Source organism: Primulina tabacum, chromosome 1, assembly GCF_025594145.1.
Source record: "Primulina tabacum isolate GXHZ01 chromosome 1, ASM2559414v2, whole genome shotgun sequence".
Lineage (NCBI taxonomy): Eukaryota > Viridiplantae > Streptophyta > Magnoliopsida > Lamiales > Gesneriaceae > Primulina > Primulina tabacum.
Window position 1 is genome coordinate 52,259,522 of NC_134550.1, and position 26,027 is coordinate 52,285,548.

The window sequence follows — 26,027 nt, forward strand, 5'->3', positions numbered from 1 at the left end:
TATTACTTTTGAAAAAGAAAAATATTATCATGTGTATCATTCACATTTAATATGAGTATTTGGCTAGTTATTGCACATCATTGAAAGTTGTTTTTAGAGAAAATTAATAAATTGTCATTATAAAATTATTAATTTAAAATATATAAAAAGTTAAATCTGTATGTTAAATGTTTTAGAAAACAAGGTTGATTATAACCTTCTTATTCAACAAAAAAAATTATAGTTTACATGTTAGTATATTATTAGTTCAGAGGTTTATATATATATAAAATTTTTCTCCACTTGTCTAAATAAATTCAAGTTGAATCTGGATTAAAAAAATTGATTCACGTAACAAAATTTTGATTTAAAATCTGTACGTATTGGATATTTTTTGTAATAAAATATCTAAATAACTAAAATATATTTAAAACCAATAAATTTAAAATCCCTAATTTCAAAAACATCAGTATAAATCAAACCACAGGATGTGGTTTGTAGACACGTAGTTTTGAAAACTTTCTTTCCGTACACACATTTTCTCTCGCATCTTTAATTTTTATTGAACATTCAAAAGTTGAAATTAATCATTATTTTTAATTCTAATAGCATACAACTAGAGATAAATAATGGTTAATATTTACATTTTAATTAATCAATAATTTAAACAAAAAGCAAAAATATTCCATTAACTTCATGTGAAAAAGTATCTATATATTTTGAAAGCAAAGGGTTTTTTAAAACCCTTTCAAAGCTTTTACATTGAGCGATTCCTCACAAAAAATAAAATTGGAAAAAAAAAATAATTTTAAGTGTAAGATTTTGAAAAAATATAAGAATAAATGTAATAAATAGAACAACCTAGCTAGGCTCAAATTTCATCTACTCAGAAAATGTATCAAAATAGCCAAGAAAATGGAAACTCCGGTGGCTATGAACGCCAAATCCAGACTTCTCTCCCTCCTCTGCTTTCTCTCTATATACTCTATCTTCATCTTCATCAACATTTCATAGTTCTCTTTCTCCGTTCTTCGGCTACTTCTGCATCTCTGCCCTTCCATGGCTTCCCCTAAAATTGCCAAACTCTCCATCCCGCAAACGATCTTACCCTCCATGTCCTCTACCTGCATGTAAACCTCCCTCACGTGCATCTCCTCGCCTTCTCTTCCACCGCAAGTGACCATCACGGCACATTGAACAGCCTCGCCGTCGCCTCCGGCTGCCACCGTGGCGAACCGAAGCCGTACTTCCTCGGTTAGCCAGTGCCGCCGCGCCTCCACATCCTTTAGGCTGGCCACGTTCACCGCCCGATTCTTGGCGGGGTCGATTAGAACCCAGCTTACTCTCAGGCGATCGGATGCGATATCCATGCAGTTCCCATCCTCTCCGTCGAATTTGAGAGGCGTTGGAACTGTTTCTTTAGGGTCTAAAAGATCTAGCCTGAAAGGCGAACATATAAACCAGCCTGAATGAGTTTCCGCAACCATGACTTTGGAGTATACTAACTGGTCATCACAGTAAATATCCACCGCAGAGATCAATTCAGACGTGCCCGAAGGACTCCGTTTCTTGGTTCTCTTGGCGGAATGTTGGTAGCCGACTGCGGGGAAGGCGTCGCAGTAGAACGAACGGTAGCCAAAAGGGAAGCCTGAGATGACATCCCGGACACGTGGGTCGGTGGTGGATGGCCAAGTGGAGTTGCAAATCTCCCGCCATAGATGATCGTCGTTGCACAAAGAAAGCAACTGAGTGGAAGCGCAGCTGGTGGACGCGAGGGTGGGGCCATCGAGCCTGTTCAATATGTGGGATCGAACGATATCTGAATGGATCGCGGTGATCGGATCGGCGGCGGCGGATGAGGAGGGTGACATGGTTGTTGTATTGATCACTGTAAGCTTGGCGGACACTAGGAGAAGCGTTTGAATGAATATAGTCAGGATTTTTGGTTGTTTTTATAGGGAGAGGGGATTTGGTCCAAACATGGAGGCAACGGTCTCAACACGGAGCAATATGGCAATTGCTTGGAATATTCGTCCCACCTATTAATTACCATTATTATAATAACATATTATCATCATTTCTTTATTTTCAAATTAATTAATTAATTATAAAATTATTAAAACAAAATGTTAGATAAAATAAATATGTCTACTAATTTAATATCATATTTTCGTATCAAACGATTATATAACAATTGTAGTGAAGTTCATGTACTGAATCCATTCAGTAAGAGTCTTTTGGACGAGTATGTTGTCTCGAGTTTACCAAATGTTATTTATTTGACTAACATAACTTACAGGATACTTCACGTAAGAGTCCGGATCACATATGACCCGATACATTAATTGGATAGTCCAAACCATAGTCAATATGTATAGCACTTTCCTCATCATCCGGGCATGGAGATGCCCGGGACATTCACTTCCCGGGCAATTGAGCGCCCAGGCTCTCATACAAGCTCCCGGGAACTTCTACCCGGACCGCCTCGAGAAGCTCACCACACTCGATTGTATTAATATGAGCAATCTCATCTGTCAGAACAACATGTATTTGGCGTGTTAGATAAGTCATCAGAAATTATGGGCAGACGTCTTACTATACTTAGCGGGTGACACTGAAAACAAGATAATTATGAGATTTATTACTATAAATAACAGATATACTTCTCATTTACGGATTCTGAAATTTTGAATTCTCAAGCACCCACATATATTCTCACATTTATCGCTTGTATTCTTCGTCTTCAACCTGCTGACTTAAATATCGGAGTGACCACGCCGGACATCCCTCCGGCGCCCATCACGAGTTCTTTTCTTTGGTTGCAGATTTTATCTGAAGCCATTATCCTTACTCATATTTCCTAAACCACAAATTTGCATTGCCCACAAATCTTATACCCGATTCACCCGGATCTCAACAACAGCGATAGTGAGTTTTATCTTTATAAAAATATATGCGGACTAGATGCTTTAATGTAGTCGAACAAAACATATATACAGAGACTATTTTGTGTATTATTATGTGTGTGTATATATATAATCGAAAAATATTAATCATAACAAATGGCAATGAAAAGAGGAGAGAGATTCACGATTAATACAAAAGAAATAAACAAATTGCTAAATTATTAATTAAACAGAGACAGTTATCCACGGAAATATGGTAAATTCCATCCACCTAGTCCGTAAACTTCGTTATACAGTCGGCCAATTTCAGCTCTCACTACAATAAATAAATATTAAGTCATCTTTCAAAGCTTTTAATTAAATAAGCTTTTAATTAAATTTATTACTTTTTTTTTTCCCACAAATTTTGTAAATTCGGGTGTACTAAGTCAAAGCGATTATAAATCTCAAATTTGATCTTCCAATATTTTAATACAATTTATCGCTAAAAATAAAAACAAAAATAGTATGAAATCGAAGAAATGAAAAGGCGTAAAATAATTGAAAATATACTTAAAAAAAACACGAAAAACAAATGAAGCTGAAACTGAAATATTGCAGAGAGTTTTGCAAATGTTTCGCGATTGAGTTTTGAGTTGTTTTCTGCCGATTGATCTCCCTGGTTAATGGGGAGTTTCTTCAACTAACCACAACTTCTCACTCGAAACTGTTCGCTCGCTACTGCTAGACGAATTCAGATTTAGTGGAATTATTGATGAACTTTTCTCACTCGATCTATCTCATTGGCGTTCAAATTCCCAAAAATCTGAACGCCAAATGCCCATATTCATAATTTTCAAAATTCTAATCGAACTCGATGATTTTTGTAGATATTTGCTCTCTTTTGATGCAATTATGCATGTTTACCTTGCTTCTGGCCACGTCAAACATTGATCATCTCATGCATTCAAGAACTTCTTTGCTTGCTATTCAAAAAAAAAAAAAAAAAAAAAAAAAACTTCTTTGCTTGAGATCGATCGGGGACTCAGTACCGAAGAGTTTTTCCCACTTTCTTCCACAAATCACAACTTCTCCCACGATCTTTTCCTTGGAATTGTTCGCCCACTACTGCTACACCAATTCAGGTTTTGTAGAAATAAATTAATGGATTTGAGTTAATTTAATAAAGGCAAATAATTTTAAGTCAGACATTACTCAAACCCGAATATTATATTATATTTCTAACATTTTTAAAAAATTAGAATGTAAGATATTATTAAATATTAAGGATGAATATGGTACACAAGTTGTAGCTTTAAAAAGTACTTAAATAAATCAAGCCTTTTAAAATGTTTATATATATATATATAGTTTTTTGTGTTTTTATTATTCAATAAGAGATATTGATGTAATTAGCCATGACGGGGTGGGCAGCTTCTAATTAGGGCACGTGGTTGTGCAGTTTCACGTGTTGCATTTTGATTCGTTTGAAAAGCGGTCAAATTTGGATACGCTCAACTTGGGCAGCTTCTAATTAGGGCACGCGGTTTCACGTGTGGCATTGTGATTTGTACGAAAATCGGTCAAATTTGGATAACGGCCAACTGGACTACATTCATTCATCCGAATCCATGCGATATTATTAAATAATTGTTTTATTATTATTATTATATATATTACTAATTTATTTGTTTTGTATTGGAATAATGACTTCATTTATGCTTCCATCGAATCTTGAGATACATGGTAGTTTACTTTTACCAGAACCATATTTGGCTATTAGTAGGCATGAAATTACACGGTGAGTTCGGATTACACGGTGAGTTCGGTTATGGAGCCAAGTTTTCATTTTTACTCGAAATCAGAATTTTCTAAACTAAAGTTGAGTTAATATTGACAAATGAAGTCTTCGGACTACAAAAATATTAGACAAAATTTTATGTTAAAAAATAGAGAAAAAATCGAGCTGCCCGAACGATGCACATGGCTCCGTCCGTGTCACACTCATATATATCCGGGTTTTAGCCCGAGTGACCCAATTTTTTTTTTAAAAAAATTATATATAAATTTTGTATAATTTTGGAATAATATGATATTAGCCCGGGTAGATCAATTTAAAATATTAAAATAAAAAGAATCAATCATAAATCAATTAAAAGAAAGTTAAAGGCTGAAAATAATGGATATTTGATTTTCTAATTATTTAGATTTTTTAGGCTGCCGCCGAGGAAGAAAATGCGATTAACCAGCTCATTTTTCACTAATCTGCAGAGTATATGAATTTCCAATCTTGAAAATTATTATCAACTAATGTTGTGTTAGTCCTTGTCCAATTTGACTTCTGACATCGAGGCATATGACCGGAGAAAGTCTCTTTAAAATTGTGTGTATTCGATATTATGCATTTAAGATAATGAGAATGGACCGTATAACACTATAATTTTAGTGTCTATGACTTCCATCAAATTGAGTTATTCGACTTTGGCCGCATTATTGCAATTCGTAAGTTGTATTTTGACCGATACCATTTCATTATATTCAAGAATTAGCACATCCGTAGCCCAAAAAACGAAGAAATTCAAGTCTATAAATTTAAGTAAATGGAACCCTTTAATTTGCAATCAGTACTCAAAAGCTAAGCGAATTGAAAGCATCAAACTTAGTCCCAATTTCTTGACAATATGGCCATTAAAAATGTCTTGATTTTCCTCTTAGTTGCAATATTGGCAACAAGTTTTGCAGATGCCCAAAGTACAATTGGGAATAATACATGTTAATGGAACTCTGTATTGCACCACGAATGGCAATATTACTGCCGGCCCCAATGCCAGTGCCACTCCAGTGTTTCCAAGTAAATCCCCCCTCACTTATGTTTTTATATATTAGGATAGGATAGAATTATGATTAATCCCATCTCAAAAATGAAATCTTTTTTTTTAATATATAAATGAAGAAAATAAGTACAAAAACCCTTGCAATTGTATATATATGGCGCATGTATTCCGGATTCCTACTTTGCCTGATACAAGTTTGACACCCATTTTGCCTGCAGACGCTGCCTTGCAGGTTGCATGCTCGGCAGAGGTGGTGGCGTTGGCACCGGTGAACGGAACAACCAATTCAAATGGGGCATATTTGGTGGTGTTGATCCCTCGACCCAACGCAACCGTGAATTCAATAGTCTCCAACTGCCGATTGTTTGTTCTGACGCCGCTCTCAAGTTGCAATGCAGCACTTCCGGCCACGGGCCTCGTGTCGAACTCGCGCTTCGTGAAAACAGTATACGGGTTTCTTCCACTCACTTACATGGCCGCCGCAGGTTTTGCGCTCCAGCCGTAGCTGCCTTTTTGTATCCATACATATTGGAGGAAGTCTATGTATTCCATTAATAAATATAGTGTAATACTACGTGTACAATCATATTTATACAATTATTTTTACAACGCAAAAAATTCAGTACAAAAAATTTATTTATCAAAATCTCATGAAAAATTCAATACAAAATATCATAATATAATGAATACATCTCACGATATAAATATTATAAATATCACAATAACGATATATTTGTGTATTTTAACATTAGTCGTAAATGTATGCTTCGATTTGACAGGTATAGTGGAATAACATTTACATGATATTAATTTTATATATTTTTTCTTGGTTCAAGGTTAGATTTCTTCAAACAAAATCAGAAAGGCGTAGTGTAATAGCAACCAAGGTATTTAATAAAATTATGAACGATGATCTCTTCCATAGCCCAACAAACCAACAAAATACAAACATTCTTGAAACTGAAATCAACTAAAAAATTAACACAAACGTTATACAAGAGCTCAAGTACACATATCGTCATAGACAGAGACCTACGAATATTTTCTCCCCACAAGGTATAAAGTAGGAAACGATTCACCACATATTTTCCAAACTATTATCACATCTGATGAGCATTCAGCACTGCTCGGTAAACCATGTCTATAAATTGATTGTCCTGTGCACGCAAATATATGCAGAATAGGTAAAAATAATGTTTAATGATGAAAATTGAAGCAAAATCTATCAAGATTTGAATACCTGAACAAGCATTTGAAGTGCTTCCTGGACTTTTTCTCTGCTTATAGAAGGCCCATAATTTGGCGAAGGAAGAGGAGCTGGAGTGAGTGACAACGGAGGAGTTGGTGGTGGAAATGGCTGGAGTAAAGGAACACCATAAGGTCGTTGTAGATTAACAGGGGGATTCAGTGGAGGCGCAGTAGGTATAGATGAAGAAACCGGAGGCATGATAGTAAGTTGAGAAGAAGGTGGTGGGCCAAAAAATGATGACGGCTTCACAAGGTCGGTTGAACGCTTCATTGTGGCATTGGCTTCAGACGAGTCCAGAATTGACAGTATAGGTGTAGAAGTAGACAAGGCAGACGGAGCCTGAGCAGTTGCTATAGTGGGAAGAGTAACAACTTGTGGATGAGATGTAGTAATCACAGGTGCAGAGGAATGGTATGGCTGCCCAGATATTGCTGCATTTGAAGCAGGTCCTATATTCATAGCAGTCTGCAAACATTTAACTTTAGCTTGTCAAGTTTATCACATGCCAAAATAATTATATTACTGATGCAAGAGTCAGAATAACAGTCTGCTAAGGAATTAGAATGAATTAAAGTCAAACTCGAACACTTAGTCTCAGCACCACTGGAATAAAAAGAGAGACAAATCAAAATTTTTCGAACATGAGTCCATACCTCAAGAGTTTGAGGTTGGTCAACCTATACTATCCCTATCTTACAATTGATTGGCTTCTTGCCAACTTATTAGTGTACTTGCTCATTTAAATATAAATGAGGATCTAATAAAACAAAAATGTAAATGAACTTTGAAATTTTATGAGAACTTCAGAAAACATGACACCAACTAAAGGTCTTAAATGTACTTTATAGATTTACCAAAGATCATTGAGAACTAATTGCTCCCAAAATAACAAAAAGCCAGGTGCTCCCACATGTTTGCGAGTATCAAGACACATTTGTACGGACAAAATGTATCTTTCAATTTGTCACTCAGACCAAAAAGCACAAAACCACATAAACTAATATACTTTATTGGTAACTTCTATGAGAATGGCCCTCGGGTTGTTTTAACGAAGAAGCCTCTGTCAACAACTCGATCAAACCAGGAAGCACAAAACCAGCTGAATTGCACAATTTTTGTTTGAAACTTTTGCAATGACAGCCTCCTGGTTCCAACAATCTAGACAATTAAGGTTCAGAAAGATGCACAATCAGAAGAATGAACGCAAACAAACTTTAATAACAGTTCAAATATCTGACTTGATAGTTGTTCATTAGCTCATATAGCCATCCACAAAAAAACAGCAAACTTTGGAAAACTTAAAAAGGAAACGAAGCATACACTGAAGAAGTTCACAAAGGAAGGATCATCAGGGACATCATTGAAATTGGAGGCGGCCGAAGTTGATGGCTCTAGAGGGCCATCCATCACAGAAAGTGTTGGAACTGCTTCCAGTTCTTCAAACTCACTGCAACAAACAATCCTATTCAATATTTCTTTTTCAACAAACAAAACATGCTATTTAATTCCAGATATTAAAAAGTCCAAGATTAGATTCACAAGATAGAACACACAAAACATGCTATTTAATTCCAGATATTTAAAAGTCCAAGATTAGATTCACAAGATAGAACAGCACACTCGAGGCATAAAACACAATGATCCTAATAAAAGATGACAAAAGGTTAAAGCATAGCCAAGATTTGAAAACCCTAGTTCAATAAATTAATTTTGATTCAAGAAAATGACTGTTACTTTCAATAGAGCCCTAAACCCACAGACTGAACCCAAAACAAACCCAACCCTAATACATCATTTAATCTTCTCAATAATGCCAGAAAGGACCTTCCCGTTGTTCAGTTCCTTCATTCGCCCAATGGGTCTTTTCAAATTTAGCACTCACAAAAATCTCCACTTTCCCCACATATATCCAAGCGGCTCTTCCTGGGCCTGTCAGAGTTGACAAAACAGTTGACTCCTACAACCTCGTAATTAGTTGAAACCTTTTCATTTTTAGTGATGTTTTATATCCTTGTAAATAATAATAAGACCTTAACATTTCATTTCTACAGATAAAATTCTGGCATATTACTCACAAATAGGAGTTCAGACTTCAGCGATAAGTCATTAAAGACGAAAAAATAAATTCTATTTTCTCAGGGTGAACATCAGGAATGAACTGGGATGGGAGTAAATAGAAGCCCCGATGAAAAAAATGCATGATCCTGTTTGATTCCTTACCTAAACGAAGAAGAAGGGTAGCTCACTCAGGGACTAATGGGGTGTCACAGTCCCAGGATTAAAGTTCAACATAAATTACTCCTAAGTAATAATCCAGGTCCACGTCATTGTATAAACAGATAATAACTGCAGTTCTGTAGGAAAAATATGTAGTCGCCACACAATTTTTTGAACTACATCGAATTTGGTGCACTCAAATTTACTGTATCCATGAATTAAATAAACATAAACAGGCAATTACCTTTTACTAGAAGAAACCTTAGACTTCGTAGGCACCTTGGAAAATGCATTGAGTATCCTAATCATAAAATCACAGGATTAAGTAGCAGAATCACAACTTCCAACAACACAGATAAAAAAGACATGAATAAAAAATACTATCAAATTTCTAGCCAAAAAAACCAAAAATAAACTTGAAACATTGCTTATACTGTTTTCCGTCACCTATGTTACCATATAAATTTAAATGGAGAATTTTATATCAGAACAGGTGATGATCCCTTAAAATTCCAGTAAAGTTCTCATAATCAACACTTAATTTCACCCAGGAACCAAAAAAACTCAAGCAAAAGAATCTTGTGATATGGAACATCTTGCACAAGTGAACTGCTCTTATTCTTCTCAGGCGTTTTGTATATAATTTAAATATTTGCGGTAATCCCTAACCCACCCGAGGCATTTAATGAATATAATATGCCAACATCAGCGGCACCCAAGAAATTGATTTTATGGCAGTAAATGTTAAAGTATTTATATCAATGCAGCCCCATCTGTTTCATTTACTACAGTGACGACTATCAGTTGCTTGCCAATCATGCAAAAATAACAGGAATTTTTTTAAAAAATCCAGACAACAACCACACAGATCAATCAGCTGCATCTAGAGGGTCCACAAGTTCATGAAAATCAGGCCACTTACCAAATTACCTTGTCAGGAAAAATTAAAAAAAAACACAAAGTAACTACAATCTTTGATTATTATATACCAACCTGTTAAATAGATTTGCAACCTCTTCACATTCACGAGCATTGTAGAACCATATTCCATTTACCTCTTGAGAAGCATTTCGATATAATAGATATGGAACCTGCACTTCATACTCAAAATCTCCCAAGAGATTCTCAACAAGATTATCTGCGTACAGCAACAGACGGAAACGTCTCAATATAGATGGAGAGATATAAGTGCCAAACGAAGTAAGAAACTGCAGCATGAGATGCTTCTCTGACACACTAACAATGTTAACCTAATAATTCACGCAACATCTTTGAAGATAAGTTGATATTCCAACCTTCGGAAGATTCATAAAGGTGAGACTTGTTATGCAGATACATAATGATCTCATGTCATTTTATTCCAAATGATTCACCTAACAGGCACCAATGGCTTTCTTCTTTTCCTGAAACTCTATACTTTTCAATAATTATTTAATTAAGAATGAAGCAACTTAAACTTGCAGCCTCGGAGAATCTTCAAGGAAGATGTCTCATGTGTCTTTTTCATCATTTACCTAGTCTTTGTCTTCTACTAGTGAGTTTTTCAGGTTGTAGAATATTTTCCCAATTGACTGAGCATATTTTTTAAACACTCTATCAAATGACAACATTGTGCATACTTTCAAAGCATTGTGTTATAAAATGAATTGGTGCGGTCTAACATGCTGCAAACATTTCGAGATAACGCCCTCCACACATGATATCACTACCATAACAATTTGGATCACGCTTCCACATCATCTTCTTCTTCTTCTTTTTTTTCCGATCAATCCCCTTCATAATAATTATTTTTTCACAAACTCCAAATTTTTTTCCTTGCCAACTCATGGGAGTTTTTGAAAACTTCTAAGCATTAAAGGGGTTTACTTATCTCAAAATTTATTAACATTGGGTAGATGATGCGGAATTTTAAAAGAACGAGAATCGGCTAATTGTGTGCCACTGACACACCATTCAATTTTTATCAGCCTCAAAAGGAGACAATAGGGAGAAGAATGATGTGTCGGTAGGCTCGAAATGCTCAAACGATTCAAAAACCGCTTAAAACACCCCTAAATCACTATAGTCTGTATTCTCGTCTCGAAGGGTGATCAAACCAATTCTAGATTGTTTTAACTTTTTCGATTTTTTTACACAATCAAATTGAATAAGTTTGACCAAAGTGCATAAATGGTGTTCAAAATTTTGATACAAAACTAGTTCATGCCTAAATCTCTCGATTACGGATACGACTCCTCTCAATCAAATCAAGAAATATAGCAATCTCTCAGAGTGATCAAAAGTCTATCATGCTAATTAATGTATCATGTAATCACAAGTGTTTTGTGCCAACCAACCATGAACGCAACACAACCACTTTAATGTAAATTTTAGTGTTCTTCAAGTAATATAATCAGAATGAAACTAAAGACAAGATTTCATCATCTCAACATTGTCTAACTTTTTTAATGTCTTAGACAATATTAAGCTTTGAGACATAATTCATCAAAAATTTATCATGTGATTGTGGCCAAACAATGATAATGTTCGGCAATCAAAAAGCAACAATACTTCATCAATGTCAAAGGTCTCAATGTCACAGGTCTCACGTTTCGAAAGAAAATCTAAATAACAAGAGTTGAGAGACATACCGGTATTCCGCCTATTCATGACTATAAACTGGAAACGTGGTTGGGTATTCCTGAAACGGATCAAAATTCACATATTTCACAACCCCAACCTCAAAACAATATTATGAAGTAAAATCCACCAAATAACCTGTCTCTTCTATCTCAATAAAGAAAACGAAAAAGCTAAAGTTCTCAGAAGCCCAAGTAAGCCCTCACCTTTTAACCACAAAGAGGGAACCTTCCACATCCTTCCGACTCTAAAAAACCAATATAAAGAACTAATCAGCATCACTACCCCCCAAGAAATCAAACTCAATCAATAAGGCGAAAATTTACACACACATCTATGCAAGCATACCCATTGGCTGGTGTCGATGTTGAATTCGTAGAAGGTGACGTGAGCGGCAGTGATGAGAATTTCCTCCACGAAGGGATCGATTCTCTGTAGCACCGTCAGATTCAACATCTTCGTGCTCTTCTCATCTAGATTCGGCGTCAATCTCCCGTTTTGAGACATCGATTAAGGCGCTTTCTCCCCACTCTTTTCTTACCATACGTGTGTGGAGAGAGAAACCCTCTGGGGAGTAGAATATAAGAAAAGGTAGCAGCTTCAGTTCGTGATCTCGATAGATGACTGTCTCTGTGTGTGGGCAGGTTTTTTTTGCTACTGACAAGGATCATATCTTGCATATTCCCTATATTGCCCTTCCGTTGGTCTAAGAAAAGGCAGCAGCTAGCGAAACACTGTTTTCTCGGTTCGTACTCGTCTCCTGGGTATGGAAGAAAATTCATCAGCCAACTTTCTGCAGCCTAATTTTTCTATATGTAGTTTTATTTATGAATGACAATGCCACTAAAAAATTTCAGATGATATTTTAGTAATTTTCCACGACATAATCCAATCAAGCTTACAAAAGTGAATTGAAAACGATCTCTGCATACAAAAAAAGTCACGGTTCTAAAATTTGCTTTGGTCGAGTGATTCGGCATTTATGAATTAGTTCAAAGCAGAGATGGTTTTGTAAAGAAACTTCATTTGATTATATTATTTCTCGAAATTAGTTTGATCTCGAGAGGATTGAAGACAATAAAGGATGAGAAATAACCACACAAAATTATATGCGTGTAGTGAGAAATGTGAAAATTCAAATGTTCATTTATTGAGTTTCCTCGTATTCAGACAGCAAGGTTAAAATCTACAAAGCGGTCGTGTAGTCAACGAAATAGGATGTGTCGAGAGCACGGAGATTTTCATCATTTGGTAGCCTTGCCTTTCCATCGTCCATTGCTGCTGGTTTCGATCAAGTAACAGACCATCGAGTCGATATCATCCCCGAAAATACTGTAAGCTTCGATCACCTGCAAATAGCTGAATCCCATAGACAACATAATATGCAAGCTGTCATTTCGAACTGAGCCTGGCAAGCCAAACTTTAGCCCCACTTCCTGCTGCTGTGTGTCACTTCCTGAGGATGACTCTGAAATTCGAAAAGGTCAAAAACGACCGGGTGAAGTGTGAATTTCCATTACGTGAAAAATAAAAATTTACAACAGTAATACATCTTAATGAACTAAACATTAGCTGCAAGAACAGCAGCTACAGAATCATGGTTCAACTAATGGTAGATGGATCGGCATAATGGAATTCTTACTAGCTGCAGAAGATGATGGTTCAGCTCTAGAAGTTGATGATTCCTTAAGAGGTAGCCGTTGCTTGAACTTGTTATCCGAAAGATACTCGGCCCTCGAAGTTTCCATCACCATGCGTTCTATTTCTTGTTCGGTGAGCTCAAGATCTGAGTAGAAGCGTCCCTCAGCTACGAGTGCCTAACAAAGCAAGCCTCGCATATTATTTGGCGTACATTACATAGTTTGTTTTGCAAACAGGAAATAAACTTACATGATCAATCTGTTGATCCTGCTGAGATTTGATAGCTGCTTTGACCTGATCCTTGTCAATGTTATCCTGTCATATAAACCAATTAAGCAAGATATTGTTAATAACAAATATACCCTAACGATGAGGGTAATAACACACTTTAGTACAAAGATAAAGAACAACAAATATCAGTCAATCACGTCCTGTGCTAGAAAATATTTGCATTGAGATGCAGGCTCTCACCCCCTGCAGACTGCTAAATCCAAGTCCAGCACCAATGTTCAGCCGACGTGGATCAACAAGGGAGTTATAATGGTTTCGACGATGGTAACTCAGCCGTATTGGAGGCGTGTCCGTATTATAGCTTCCATGGAATATGTTAATGGGTTCTATCAAAAGATTATGTCATTCAAATGGAAGAAAGACCAGAAGGGACAAATGAATGCTGTAGAGAACATAATCTTATACAGGTAAAACACCTGTGCTGTAAGAATATATGTGGATAGGCCGATTGTACATTTCAGACAGAGCTTGAATCTCCATATTGTTTCCGTATACCTGCAAAAAATATAAATGAACATATTACATATAATGACGGGAAAGAACTATAAATTCTTAAATAACCATTCTCAGCCTGGTATTACTCTTCCCTTTTAAACCTCCGCTTGTTTGGGAAGTGAGAAAACAGGGCAATGGAAAACATAAGTGGAGGCTTCTTGTTAACAAACCTTTGTTAAAAGCAGTTCAAGAACCACTAGAATTCCTAAGGACTATAATTCAGGATAAAAGCACAATAATGTGCCACATATATGATGTGAAACTTAAGACTGCGGATTCACTGTACCATAAATGACAGAGAGCAGGTGAGATTGTCAATTTTCATCCTAATTCAATAATCCGTTCCCCACTCCCTTTCTCTTAGTACGTCAAGTTTGATGCCTTACAGCAACGTGGTCAATATTTTAAACAAGGAAACGAAAGCAAATTCATTGTTTGTGCACCTAAAATGCACAACTGAAATCTGACAATCCTCAGACCTACAGAGTCAACAAAAACTTTAAATAAACAAGCGATGCTGCTTATCACTTCCATCCTAATTTATACAAGTGTAAGCTTACAATCCATCAACTTCCTCTTAATTTGACCTCTCGATGTTGCGTGATCAATAACATATGATGAGATTGCATATATTTCTTAAAAAGAAAACCAGATGGATTCACAAATTTAGCAGCCAAAAAGTTTTCTTGAAGTTCGGATATAACAGTTTTTTAAGAAGCTTCAGTTCTGTTTACCTCATTTCTCCTCTTCCTCTTACAGTAGGTAGTGAAACCTTCTGTGATAAACTGAGAGAAGTGATCTCTTTCTCGCTCCTGAACAAAAAGAAATTTTTTACTGGAGGAAATTTTAGTACAAGGAAAAATGCCCCTCTCAAAAAATACATGAATTTTATGCAGCCATTTTTTAAATGCAAAATATAAATCAAGATGGAAATTTAAATTGCAACTTGTTAAGGAACAAACAAAGTTAATATACAAAAAAAAAAGACAATTATAACAAATTTTACTTATCTCATACCATGTAATCAATGCACATCTGCCTAACCAAATCACACTGTTCAGAATCACCATACACTTGATCTGCAACAGCGCGAAAAAGACAATTTCCATCCTCTAACATTTTTCTCACTTCCAACCCTTTAACCCGTTTTAATTCAGTCTCAAACTGATGCTCTCTCTCCTGCAATAAATATAACAAACTTCCCTTATTCCCTTATACCACATTGATCTACCACAAATCTAACTCTACAACAAGGCCTTTAAGATAAGAATAACTTACCTGATTCTTTATACATATTTTGGGGAAAAAACATGGACAAAAAAATTGTACAATATTCTCTAAATAAACTGAATAAACCAAAGACAATAAACTTTACAACTATATAGAGAATAAATGAAACCAGGGCAAACTCACTGCATCATCATAAGAGGAACTAAAGCATGTGTGCTGCTCATCAGAGCTGTTATACCCTTCACCCTCACAATGAGATCGAGGAGAAGATGGACGAGACTCAGTTGGAGATGACATGCTTGACACACCAGGCCGACCTGCTCCTCCTCTAGACGAGCCTATCCGCACAGCATTTGAGTCATTAGATGCATATATCCAAGAATTCAAGTTTCCCGAAGAAGACCTTGGGGATGGGCCGGAAGGTGGAGGTGGATACAAAATACGAGAAACCACCTGGAAAGAACCTCCAGTTATTGCATCAGTTTTTCCTTCTGTGACTGCATCTTTGCTGGACCCTTTTAACATCTTCCCCGAATCCACAGAATCACCAACACAACAAACCTCACGATTGTCAGCAATAGTTTCAGAATCTTGATTCAGATCAGGGTTCAAACTATGTGGAGACAGATCTTCACTTTTCTTTTCCTTGTTTTCGCCTTCACAAATGTCACAGGACTCTGTTGACTCTTCCACTACAATCTTATGTTGCCCTTCCACCAAATCATCATCTTTCATAGCTGGAGCAACCGGCGTAGAACTAACAACATGCTCTTGCAGTGAAGTTGAAGAAGACAAGGGACCAGGCACAGGAACGGAAGTTGATGGTCTGTTATGGTTAGATGACGAGCCAGAAGAACCTCGCTGGACTAAAATACGAGTCATTATTGCCCTATTTCAAATTCCACGTGGGCAGTTTATTCCTTTACTTCCACACAAATTAGATATATAAAATTGTAGGTTTCAATTTGCCGCGTGTTCTAGCCTTGGGGGCAGCGACACCAACACCTTGACTGAGTGATTTGTTCTTCACACCTCCCTCTACAATTTGAGACTCCTGAAATAATTTCTGCATTCCCCTAACAATTCTCATGAAACCTTGAATTCTTAATCTTTTTTATTCTTGAACTAAACTCTATCCGAGATAAAGAACCGGAATTTACCTGTGATAAAGCTCCGATTACAAACTTCACTAACTACAAACTTCACTAACAATCTCAAAAGTGCAAATTACAGAGAAGAAATAACATATACCACACCAACAAAAAGAACGATTAAAGGAAGGAATGAAAATCTATAAACTAAAAGCCCAGAAAAAAAAAACATCAGCAAGAATTTCAAATTGTGATGCCCAATTCACAAACTTGATAATAAACAACGTATCTTCAGAAATTATAACCAAGATAATGAAATCTTAGAAATATATCAAGCGGATTCCCCAACTGAAATTAAAATAACTCACAAATCTTCCACAAAAACAGAAACATCAGACGCGAAACAGATGCGAGAATATCGATATCCAAATCAAAATAAATAAATAAGAGCTCTCGCGGAAGTAAAACAGAGTTCAAGATTCTATAATCACGTAGAACAACAGTCAAATCAAAACAAAATTAAAACATCAACCGTAACGCACACGCAAACCTAATGAATCAAATCAAATTCAGCAAAAAGACGACACGAGAGTTGGCCGGATTCCAGTAAACCCCGACTCACCTGACTATGGAGCAATAGCGAAGACAACAGGGGCTTTAAGATGCGTCAATACAAGACGGTAGCTTCACCGCAAAGGAAAATCCCCAGCGTGCGTGAAGACGATACATATATGGGAGTGTGTGTATAGATAGGTTTGGCGAGAGAGAAATGGGAAAGTGATTTAGTTGGAGAGAAAAAAAGTAGGCCACGTGACTCTGGAATTTTATTAAAAAGAAAGAAGCCCTTTATCCACGTGGCAGGGATTATTTGTTACACGTGTAATCGCAGAAACTTTTATTTATTTAATTATTTATTTTTCCACCATATTTGTTTGTTTTTTCGAATTATCGAGTTTTTTACATGTTAGTAAAAATAAAATAAAAATAATGATAGCCAAAGTATTGAATTATCATTTGAGTTATTAATTTATTGACTTAGGCGTTTCTTTAATATATTCAAAAAAAATTATTTATATAGTGATTTATACGTAAGTACACATCAAACCAAGAGAAGAAAACGAGTGATCAAATCATGAAAAACAATACATGCACGTAGAACACTTAAATGGAATTTCTATTAACATTCCTTCGATTTCTCAGCTTCTGCTAAGACCCACAGCAGAGATTAACACCAGGAATATGAAGATGACGGCCGTGATAAAAGAAGCTACCACGGCGCCGCTAACACGCTGGCAGAAGTCGTTGAACTGTTGGCAAATAGCAAGCCAGTTGGTGTTGGAGTTCCCGTTGTGAGCTAGATACACAATGGCCGCGGCTGAGGCGGCCGCCGACGTTGTAAAAGTCACCAGCACCTGCAACATTGTGAGATTAGTTTTGATCGTGTGAAGAAATATGAATATGAATTTGGTCGATGTCTTACTGTGTCAAATATGATAAGGAGAAGCTTCACTCCTCTTGCATGTGGACGAACAATGCTCACAATGGAGAAAGGCAGAGACAGCACCAAATATCCGCTAGCAATCGCATTTGCCACCACAAAAAACCTGCAGATGTCGTCATAGTTTCGATCAATATATCTCAATGTGTATATATATATAAGCGGTGAAGTACTAAAGACAGACAGAAACTTAGGAAGAATATGGAGCATAACGTGAAAGTGGGGAAGTCATCATATTCGGCTTGGAACTGAAAGAACTGAGTGAAGAAAGGGAGAGTTTGATCGGTGGTTCCCATGGTGGTTGTGGCAACCAGAGCGGCAACAAGAGCACATATCCTCAGTATGAAGTCGAAAATGGCGACTCCTCTCCCCCATCCTCGTCCCGCAGGTCGTACATATGTAGGATCTGTTGCCTTGGTTATGGAGGTGTAAGTCGCATGGTTTTTGGATTTGGTGGACTTGGATTCAGGAGGAGGCATGCTGATTGCTGTTTCCTCGGCTCTCTTGCTCGAATCCGCCATCGAGTTATATATATGTTTAGGTTGTGATGGGGTGTGAAACTTATATAGGAGGGATTGAGAGAATAGTTTGATGGATTAGTTTTTATAGTGATCAAATGTTGTACTGATTAGTTCATATTTCATGAGTGAGGTTACACTTGTGTGTCTGTTTCAATTGGTGGAGGAGTAGTTGATGATACTTGCTCCACGGTTGGCGATATAGAATGATAAGCAACTATTTATTACAGTTGGCATCATAACTTCAATCATATTTACAAGATTTGATTTAAAATATTATATAATACCTACATGTTCCAAAAAAAAAAAAAAACACTCACATTAAATCAATTATATGATATATTTAATATATCACTTTTGATATGCTGCACACCTACGTGAGCACCGATGAGGTGTCACTCACCCATTGGATGCGCAATTTTTTCTATATTTCATCACATCCAATGGGTGAGTGACACTTCATCGGTGCTCACGTAGGTGTGCAGCATATCAAAACTGTTTAATATATTATTAAAAAAATATAATAGTAAATGCAGTAAAAAAATTGAAATACTATCACACATACTTCCATAAATAAAAAAATGGTGAAGAAAGTGAACTCCAAAATTTACCTCACATGCATCAAGATAAAAAAAAAATGAATTCCGTTTGTATGTGTTTTACTTCGCTGACCCTCATTTAATTTTGCACCATGTTTGGATTTTAAAACCACGGAATTTAATTTTGCACCATGTTTCCTTTAACTAAATTCCGTGGTTTTAGAATCCCAGAATGGTAAACTATCGTTGCTTCACCTACGTACTGAGATGTAGAAGAAAGATAAGCAGGAATCCTGCATCAAATGGTAAATTTTTAAGGTATTAAATTTGGTAGAACTTTCAGTAATCCACAATAAATTTGATTCACTCAAAACTATGGCATGAGAACAAATTGATTAATAAATGCAAATGACACTTTCCTTCAACAATCAACCTTTGCTTTTCAAACAAATGCATGACCATGCAGAAACTCCAAGTCGCTACCACCTGCGTTTTGTTGACACGAATCGAAACTTTTTCAAAAAAGATTCTTTCCCGAACACCTATAAGAATCATAGAAATGGAACATGGTGATGAGCAGGGATGCCAAGAAACTTCTGTGGTTTCTTGTTTGAAATAGACTTGCACAGTAGAATACCTAAAGATCCATTTTTTCACCATGAGAACGGTGAACACAGAAAAAGGAGTGCGTGTTTTCCTCAATTTTCTTGCAGTGTTAGCAATCCTCTCTGGTGTTGTCATAGAGAAAAATGATGTTGCTTTCGCTCGAGTTCCAACTTACTGTGACTGGAAGCATAAGTTCTGTTTCAGCTTTAGTTGGCATCATTTTCCTCACTATTTTCCCCATCCATTTCCTCCATTACTGAACATTCCACCAGCTTACGTTCCTTCATTGAATCCTCCCCCCATGCAGCCACAGCCAACTCCACCAGGACAAAACCCCCCTATTCCAGGATATCAGCCACCTCTTTTGCCTAAACACAAGCATCTTCCTAAACATGTTAAACCATTGCCTGCACCATCGTACCCAATTTATCAGCCACCAAGTCCCCCACAAATTCCAATTTATCAGCCTTCTCCTAGCCTACCACCTCCGACTCCGGTATACTCTCCTCCACCAAGCCCAGAGCAAGGTCCACCACTTGTTCCGACATACAATCCTCCAACCAGTCCATCTCCACCACCAATTCAAGTATACTCTCCTCCACCAAGCCCAGAGCAAAGTCCACCCCCCATTCCGACATATAATCCTCCAACAAGTCCACCACCAACTCCAGTTTCAGTTTATAATCCTCCACCAAGCCCACAGCAAAGTCCACCACTGATTCCGACATATAATCCTCCTACAAGTCCACCACCAACTCCAGTTCCAGTGTATAATCCTCCACCAAGTCCACAGCAAAGTCCGCCACCAGGTCCGACATATAATCCTCCTACAAGTCCACCACCAACTCCAGTTCCAGTCTATAATCCTCCACCAAGCCCACAACAAAGTCCACCTACATACAATCCTCCTACAAGTCCACCACCAACTCCAGTTCCAGTGTATAATCCTCCACCAAGTCCACAGCAAAGTCCGCCACCAGGTCCGACATATAATCCTCCTACAAGTCCACCACCAACTCCAGTTCCAGTCTATAATCCTCCACCAAGCCCACAACAGAGTCCGCCACCGGGTCCAACATATAATCCTCCTACAAGTCCACCACCAACTCCAGTTCCAGTCTATAATCCTCCACCAAGCCCACAACAAAGTCCACCTACATACAATCCTCCTACAAGTCCACCACCAACTCCAGTTCCAGTGTATAATCCTCCACCAAGTCCCCAGCAAAGTCCGCCACCAAGTCCGATATATAATCCTCCTATAAGCCCACCACCAACTCCAGTTCCAGTCTATAATCCTCCACCAAGCCCACAACAGAGTCCGCCACCAGGTCCGACATATAATCCTCCTACAAGTCCACCACCAACTCCTCTTCCAGTCTATAATCCTCCACCAAGCCCACAACAAAGTCCACCACCGGTTCCGATATACAGTCCTCCTACAAGTCCACCACCAACTCCAGTTCCAGTCTATTATCCTCCACCAAGCCCACAACAAAGTCCACCGACATACAATCCTCCTACAAGTCCACCACCAACTCCCGTTCCAGTCTATAATCCTCCACCAAGCCCACAGCAAAGTCCACCATCGATTCCGACATATAATCCTGCTACAAGTCCACCACCAACACCGGTTTCAGTTTATAATCCTCCACCAAGCCCACAGCAAAATCCACCTCTAGTTCCAACGTATAATCCTCCTGCAAGACCGATACCAACTCAAGTTCCAATTTACACTTCTCCACCAAGTCCACAACAAAGCTCACCGCCGACTTACAATCAACCAGCCAGTCCATTTCCACCAATTTCCACTTATAATCCTCCACCAAGTACACCGGAAAATCCTCCTCCAAGCCCTCCAATTTATGAACCACCACCAAGTCCACAACCACCTAAACCAGAGTACGGCTTCCCACCACCTCCGCCGCCGCCATATACATGAATTAAAGTGTTGGTTAGTTCTGACAATGCATTTGACATTACCGTGGTTTCATTTTCCGATAACTTAGTAAGGTGCATTGGGTTGTTGTTCGAGTTCCTTCCGCTTTGCCGGCTTTGTGGCAGCTTGTTTGACTCAAATAAATTTGTTCATTGAAATCTCCCCATTTTCAACGAATTCTGCTACTATTTCTATCAGTTATTATGATTTTAACAAATTTTGAGTTTGTGACATTATAACGTCAGCTGAAAATATCGGAATCAATATTTTTAAAAAAGGATTATAAATTAAAGCATAAATAACAATAATCTTACGGAGAGAAAAAATTTAGTATTAAAATTTTTATTTTATAAAAATGAATTTAATAATAAAAATAAACAATTCTTCACGGAATCATGCTGTTAAATCGAATACTAAGTTGCTGTTAGAATCTCTAAAAGTTGATTACACATTGACTTAAATAAGTCAACAAGACATACGTTTAGTAAATTAATAATAATAATAATAACAATAAATATAATTGAGATAGACGAGTCTTGAAAAATGACATGATTGGCCACAAATCTTTCAAATTAAATACACAAAATATCCTCGTAAAAAACATAATAAAATATTAAAAACAACAATAAATACAAAAAATTATGATCATTTCACCATAAAACAAAGCATGTCCATCAATGACCTTCGGAGTTGCCACATTCAACTTGATCGTTCCCGGCGGCCTGAGTCGGACGTCGATCAAATGCCCGAAAACTCCCTGATACCACGTAAACTCGGCACACGTTCACCTCATTTCGCAACTGCAAATTCATCTTCATCATTGAGTAATTAGTTGACCCAAAAACCAGAACATAATTAAGAACCACATACCAAAGGAGAAAGAGTCTGGCTCAACTTTACAGCTTAGCCAAAACACTGATAAATGTCAGATAATTGAATTTCTCGATTGGACTGTGAATTAAAATTTAATTACCTGAGGAACGGAGGAGGGAGAATCTTGCTGGATGACCTTATACTCATTCATCTCCCATTTAGTTTTCGTTCCCTTAGGAGTTTTCCCCTTGTAAAACACAAAGCTTTTCTTCACACCGATCACCTTACCGCCAGAAGAGTACACGTGACATCTGCGAGCCGGTGTTTTTCCAGTAGCCAGAGGCGGAAGTTCGATTGGGCCTCCCTCCACGTACCTCTCTTTCTTGTCGCGGCACGAAGAAAAACCACTGCTCGGCATCCCCAAGGCAAACCTCCCCGCTCTGTTCTGCATTTTGAAGTTGTAATTTTTAACGTATAATTTATGTACTCTTGCATGCATGAAAGAGAGAGCTGTTGTCTATATATCTAATTTTTTTATACAATACTTGTAAGTATTTTTAGACAGAAAAAAAAAATACCGAGGCACGTACTGGGTAGATAGATCCCAAGGCTCGAACTGATGAATATCAAGAATTGGGATAACTCGATCTATTTCGGGATTCTTATCTTCGAGCTTACTGTGGAGATAGAAGGAAACAATTTTCCTCTTCCGTCGGGTAAAATCTAAAGCCCGGCAGCATATTTTACGACCACCCCGCCCTTTTATCGCAATAGTTGATGTATATATATGGTACTTGTTAATACATATGAAACTAAATAAAATAATATTGGTTGGAGAGTCTCCGAGTTAAATGAGAATTTTGGCGACAGATTCTGTGGGGAAAACTTTCACGCGTCCGGCAATTAGTGTCAAATTCTTTAATTTAGTAGTTGTCTCGTGCCTCATATCCACATTGACATGGTTCATATGCCCGGACAATTTATGTAAAACTTTAGGTTTGATTTGGATCGACTCGACAAAATTATAATTTTAGTCATTTAAGTTAGTTTATTTTGGATTATAACTATGTTTTCCTTCCTTTTTTGTACGTGGCTATAAAATTTGAAAGGTATCCCAATAAATGGGGTCGGACTAAAGTGTGGGTATATTTGTTCAGGCTTTGCTCTATTTTCCACTCGAAAGTTGAAAGCTTGTAGCTGGTATACCGGTCCTTATATAATTTAAAATATATTTTTATTTTTCTGCAAGTGGATAAATTTTAATTAATTTGCTACATAAACTTTTGGGTTTTTGTTAAAATTAATTTTTTTAAAAAAATTATTTTTCAAAATGAGGTAGATCGTGGAACGTCACCATCAATTGTACCGTCCGCGCCACTAGTAGTAGCAGTGGACGCTGCAAAATTTTAATAAAAGTTTAAAGCGGTGGACACTGCCTTGTTGGCAATTGTACATGACAATTACAATCAACACAAAGTATATAATCTTTCAATTTCATTTCCAACAGCTAAAACTAGCATGAAACAGATTCAACAATCCACAATCCTTCCCTTTGGAAACTAGTTTCAAGGACAATTTTTTAAATGTTGCTAAAATCGAAAAAAGGTACAAATAAAAACTGTTACAGTTGAGCAGGGCCGAGTCACTTGTAATTATCCATTTACTAGAAACTACTATTATGAGCCATTGACAACTTGAACAGTTTATGCGTGGCCGCAGAAATTATCACTGACGGCCAGGTAAAACCTTTTTTCCAACAAAATCTGAATGTGTTATGGTACTATTCTCATGTTACAGGATTCAATCAAACTTCTTGTTTTGGGAAGAAAGAAATTATTTTATTCCATAAAGAAAATAGATTACAGATTACACATACATATAAGGCAAACTAACCACATGTTTCCTGTAGAAATTATTTGATTGTAGATATATATTTGTTTATATTTGATAAGATACAATTGGAAGATTTGATAGGATATCTTAGACATTTAGAACAATATGATAATATTTTCTTGTTTCCTAAATTTATGGGATTGATTCCTACTGTAGTCTATATGTTGTAGCAGTGTACTCATCAATAATATACAGAAATTATTCATTCTCTTGTGTTTTCACATTTCCTAATAATCTAAAACTCTATCTATCTGAAACTCAAAATACTAAATATTAAATATCATATCTAAATGATATCTTATCAGATTTGCTAATATTTGACACCCTGCCTCAAGTTGGTGCGTATATGTTAATCATGCCCAACTTGTTAACAAGAAATTTGAAGTTATTTTTGGTGAGGATACCAGCTATTTGTTGAGTTGTTGGAACAAAAGATATACAAATAGCTCCATTGGAAATCTCCTCTTTTATAAAATGCTTGGCAATTTCCAAATGCTTCATGCAATCATGTTGGACTGGGTCCTGAGCAATATTAATGTCAGCCTTATTATCACAGTAACGTTTCATTGGCGTGTCTATTGGTATCTTGAACTCTTCTGGTATTCGTTTCAACTAAAAAATCTCGCAAACACCATCGGCCATAGAACGATATTCTGCTCCAGCGCTGCTTCTTGCGAATTTTGTTTCTTATTTCGCCAAGTTACCAAGTTGCCCCAAACTACGTACAATAGCCTGATGTAGACTTCCTATCTGTCATTGAACCTGCCCAATCTGCATCAATCATCAGTGTAAACATCATTACTCTTCTGTGTAACATCATTACTCTTCTGTGTAGTTTTCTTGAATAACAACACTTTCCCTGTTGCACTTTTCAAATACCTTGAGGTTCGATAGACTGCATTCAAATGTTTCTCATAGGGTGAATGCATGTACTAACTCACAAGACTTATAGCAAATGTGATAACTGGTCGTGTATGTGATGAATAATGAGCTTCCCAACCAATTTCTGAAATCGAGAGATATCTACATGGTTAACTTCTTTGTCATCTCCAAGTTTCTGATTGGGGTAATTTGGGGCGTCTGGTGGTCTACATCCACTCACCCTCGTCTCTTCAAGAAGATCAAGAACATACTTCCATTGTGAAATGACGATTCCCTTGATTTTTGACAAATTGAGAGAACCTCCCAAATCAGGCTCTCGGTGATTGTTCAGTCCATACAAAGATTTCTTCAGTATACATACTTTCAAACCAAATCTCCCCTCGAATCCAGGAGGTCCATCCATATATACTTTGTCTTCTAAATCACCATTAAGGAAGTCATTTTTCACACCCTATTGTTGTAAGAACAAATCTAAATTAGCTGCAAGTGACAAGGGTACTTTCACACTAATCAACTTTGCTACAGGCGCAAAGGTTTCTAGGTAGTCAATGTCGTGGGTCTGAGTTAATCCTTTGGCCACCAGTCTTTTCTTATCACTTATGTCTCCCAAGTGACCCATCTGACTTGTATTTTGTTGTAAACACCCATTTGCATCCCACAATTGTCTTTCTTCTTGGCAGATCGACCATCTCCCATGTCCAATTTTTTTCAGGAGCTCTCATCTCCTTGAGAACAGTCTCTCTCTGGAACCTTTGGAGCATCCTGCACACTTTTAGAAATCTCCAAACAAGAGAGTTTTGAGGTAAAA

General features: G+C 37.0%; 6 protein-coding genes and 1 pseudogene across 6 annotated transcripts; 1 reads left to right on the top strand and 6 right to left on the bottom strand.

Moving 5' to 3' along the window:
* Positions 1–672: 672 nt before the first annotated feature.
* LOC142548278 (F-box protein At2g27310-like) lies at positions 673–1,926 on the bottom strand. Its single transcript, XM_075656596.1, has one exon. The coding sequence runs from the start codon at positions 1,848–1,850 to the stop codon at positions 858–860; it is 993 nt and encodes a 330-aa protein (XP_075512711.1). The 5' UTR covers positions 1,851–1,926; the 3' UTR covers positions 673–857.
* Positions 1,927–5,426: 3,500 nt separating this feature from the next.
* On the top strand, positions 5,427–6,308 carry LOC142519533 (phylloplanin-like; annotated as a pseudogene).
* A 263-nt stretch (positions 6,309–6,571) lies between these two features.
* Positions 6,572–12,411, bottom strand: LOC142548289 (mRNA-decapping enzyme-like protein). The gene is made up of 8 exons (XM_075656605.1): positions 12,132–12,411; positions 11,990–12,030; positions 11,795–11,844; positions 10,158–10,302; positions 9,409–9,465; positions 8,268–8,394; positions 6,939–7,412; positions 6,572–6,855 (listed from the first exon to the last, which is right to left on the bottom strand). Exons 1-8 carry the CDS (start codon positions 12,288–12,290, stop codon positions 6,799–6,801), a joined length of 1,110 nt encoding a protein of 369 aa, XP_075512720.1. The 5' UTR covers positions 12,291–12,411; the 3' UTR covers positions 6,572–6,798.
* Positions 12,412–12,911: 500 nt separating this feature from the next.
* On the bottom strand, positions 12,912–17,328 carry LOC142548299 (OVARIAN TUMOR DOMAIN-containing deubiquitinating enzyme 6-like). The gene is made up of 9 exons (XM_075656612.1): positions 17,154–17,328; positions 15,624–16,600; positions 15,228–15,389; positions 14,945–15,022; positions 14,132–14,210; positions 13,896–14,041; positions 13,674–13,739; positions 13,426–13,600; positions 12,912–13,251 (listed from the first exon to the last, which is right to left on the bottom strand). The coding sequence occupies exons 2-9, from the start codon at positions 16,320–16,322 to the stop codon at positions 13,028–13,030; spliced, it is 1,629 nt and encodes a 542-aa protein (XP_075512727.1). The 5' UTR covers positions 16,323–16,600; positions 17,154–17,328; the 3' UTR covers positions 12,912–13,027.
* A 275-nt stretch (positions 17,329–17,603) lies between these two features.
* On the bottom strand, positions 17,604–18,657 carry LOC142519541 (casparian strip membrane protein 3-like). The gene is made up of 3 exons (XM_075622589.1): positions 18,243–18,657; positions 18,012–18,135; positions 17,604–17,943 (listed from the first exon to the last, which is right to left on the bottom strand). Exons 1-3 carry the CDS (start codon positions 18,548–18,550, stop codon positions 17,728–17,730), a joined length of 648 nt encoding a protein of 215 aa, XP_075478704.1. The 5' UTR covers positions 18,551–18,657; the 3' UTR covers positions 17,604–17,727.
* Positions 18,658–22,073: 3,416 nt separating this feature from the next.
* LOC142519549 (NAC domain-containing protein 90-like) lies at positions 22,074–23,184 on the bottom strand. Its single transcript, XM_075622599.1, is given in 5 exon segments — positions 22,074–22,431; positions 22,605–22,754; positions 22,756–22,882; positions 23,035–23,144; positions 23,146–23,184. Coding segments are annotated over 5 exon segments (552 nt in total). The 3' UTR covers positions 22,074–22,305.
* Positions 23,185–25,283: 2,099 nt separating this feature from the next.
* LOC142512465 (uncharacterized) lies at positions 25,284–25,838 on the bottom strand. The gene is made up of 2 exons (XM_075619685.1): positions 25,719–25,838; positions 25,284–25,670 (listed from the first exon to the last, which is right to left on the bottom strand). Exons 1-2 carry the CDS (start codon positions 25,836–25,838, stop codon positions 25,284–25,286), a joined length of 507 nt encoding a protein of 168 aa, XP_075475800.1.
* Positions 25,839–26,027: the final 189 nt, after the last annotated feature.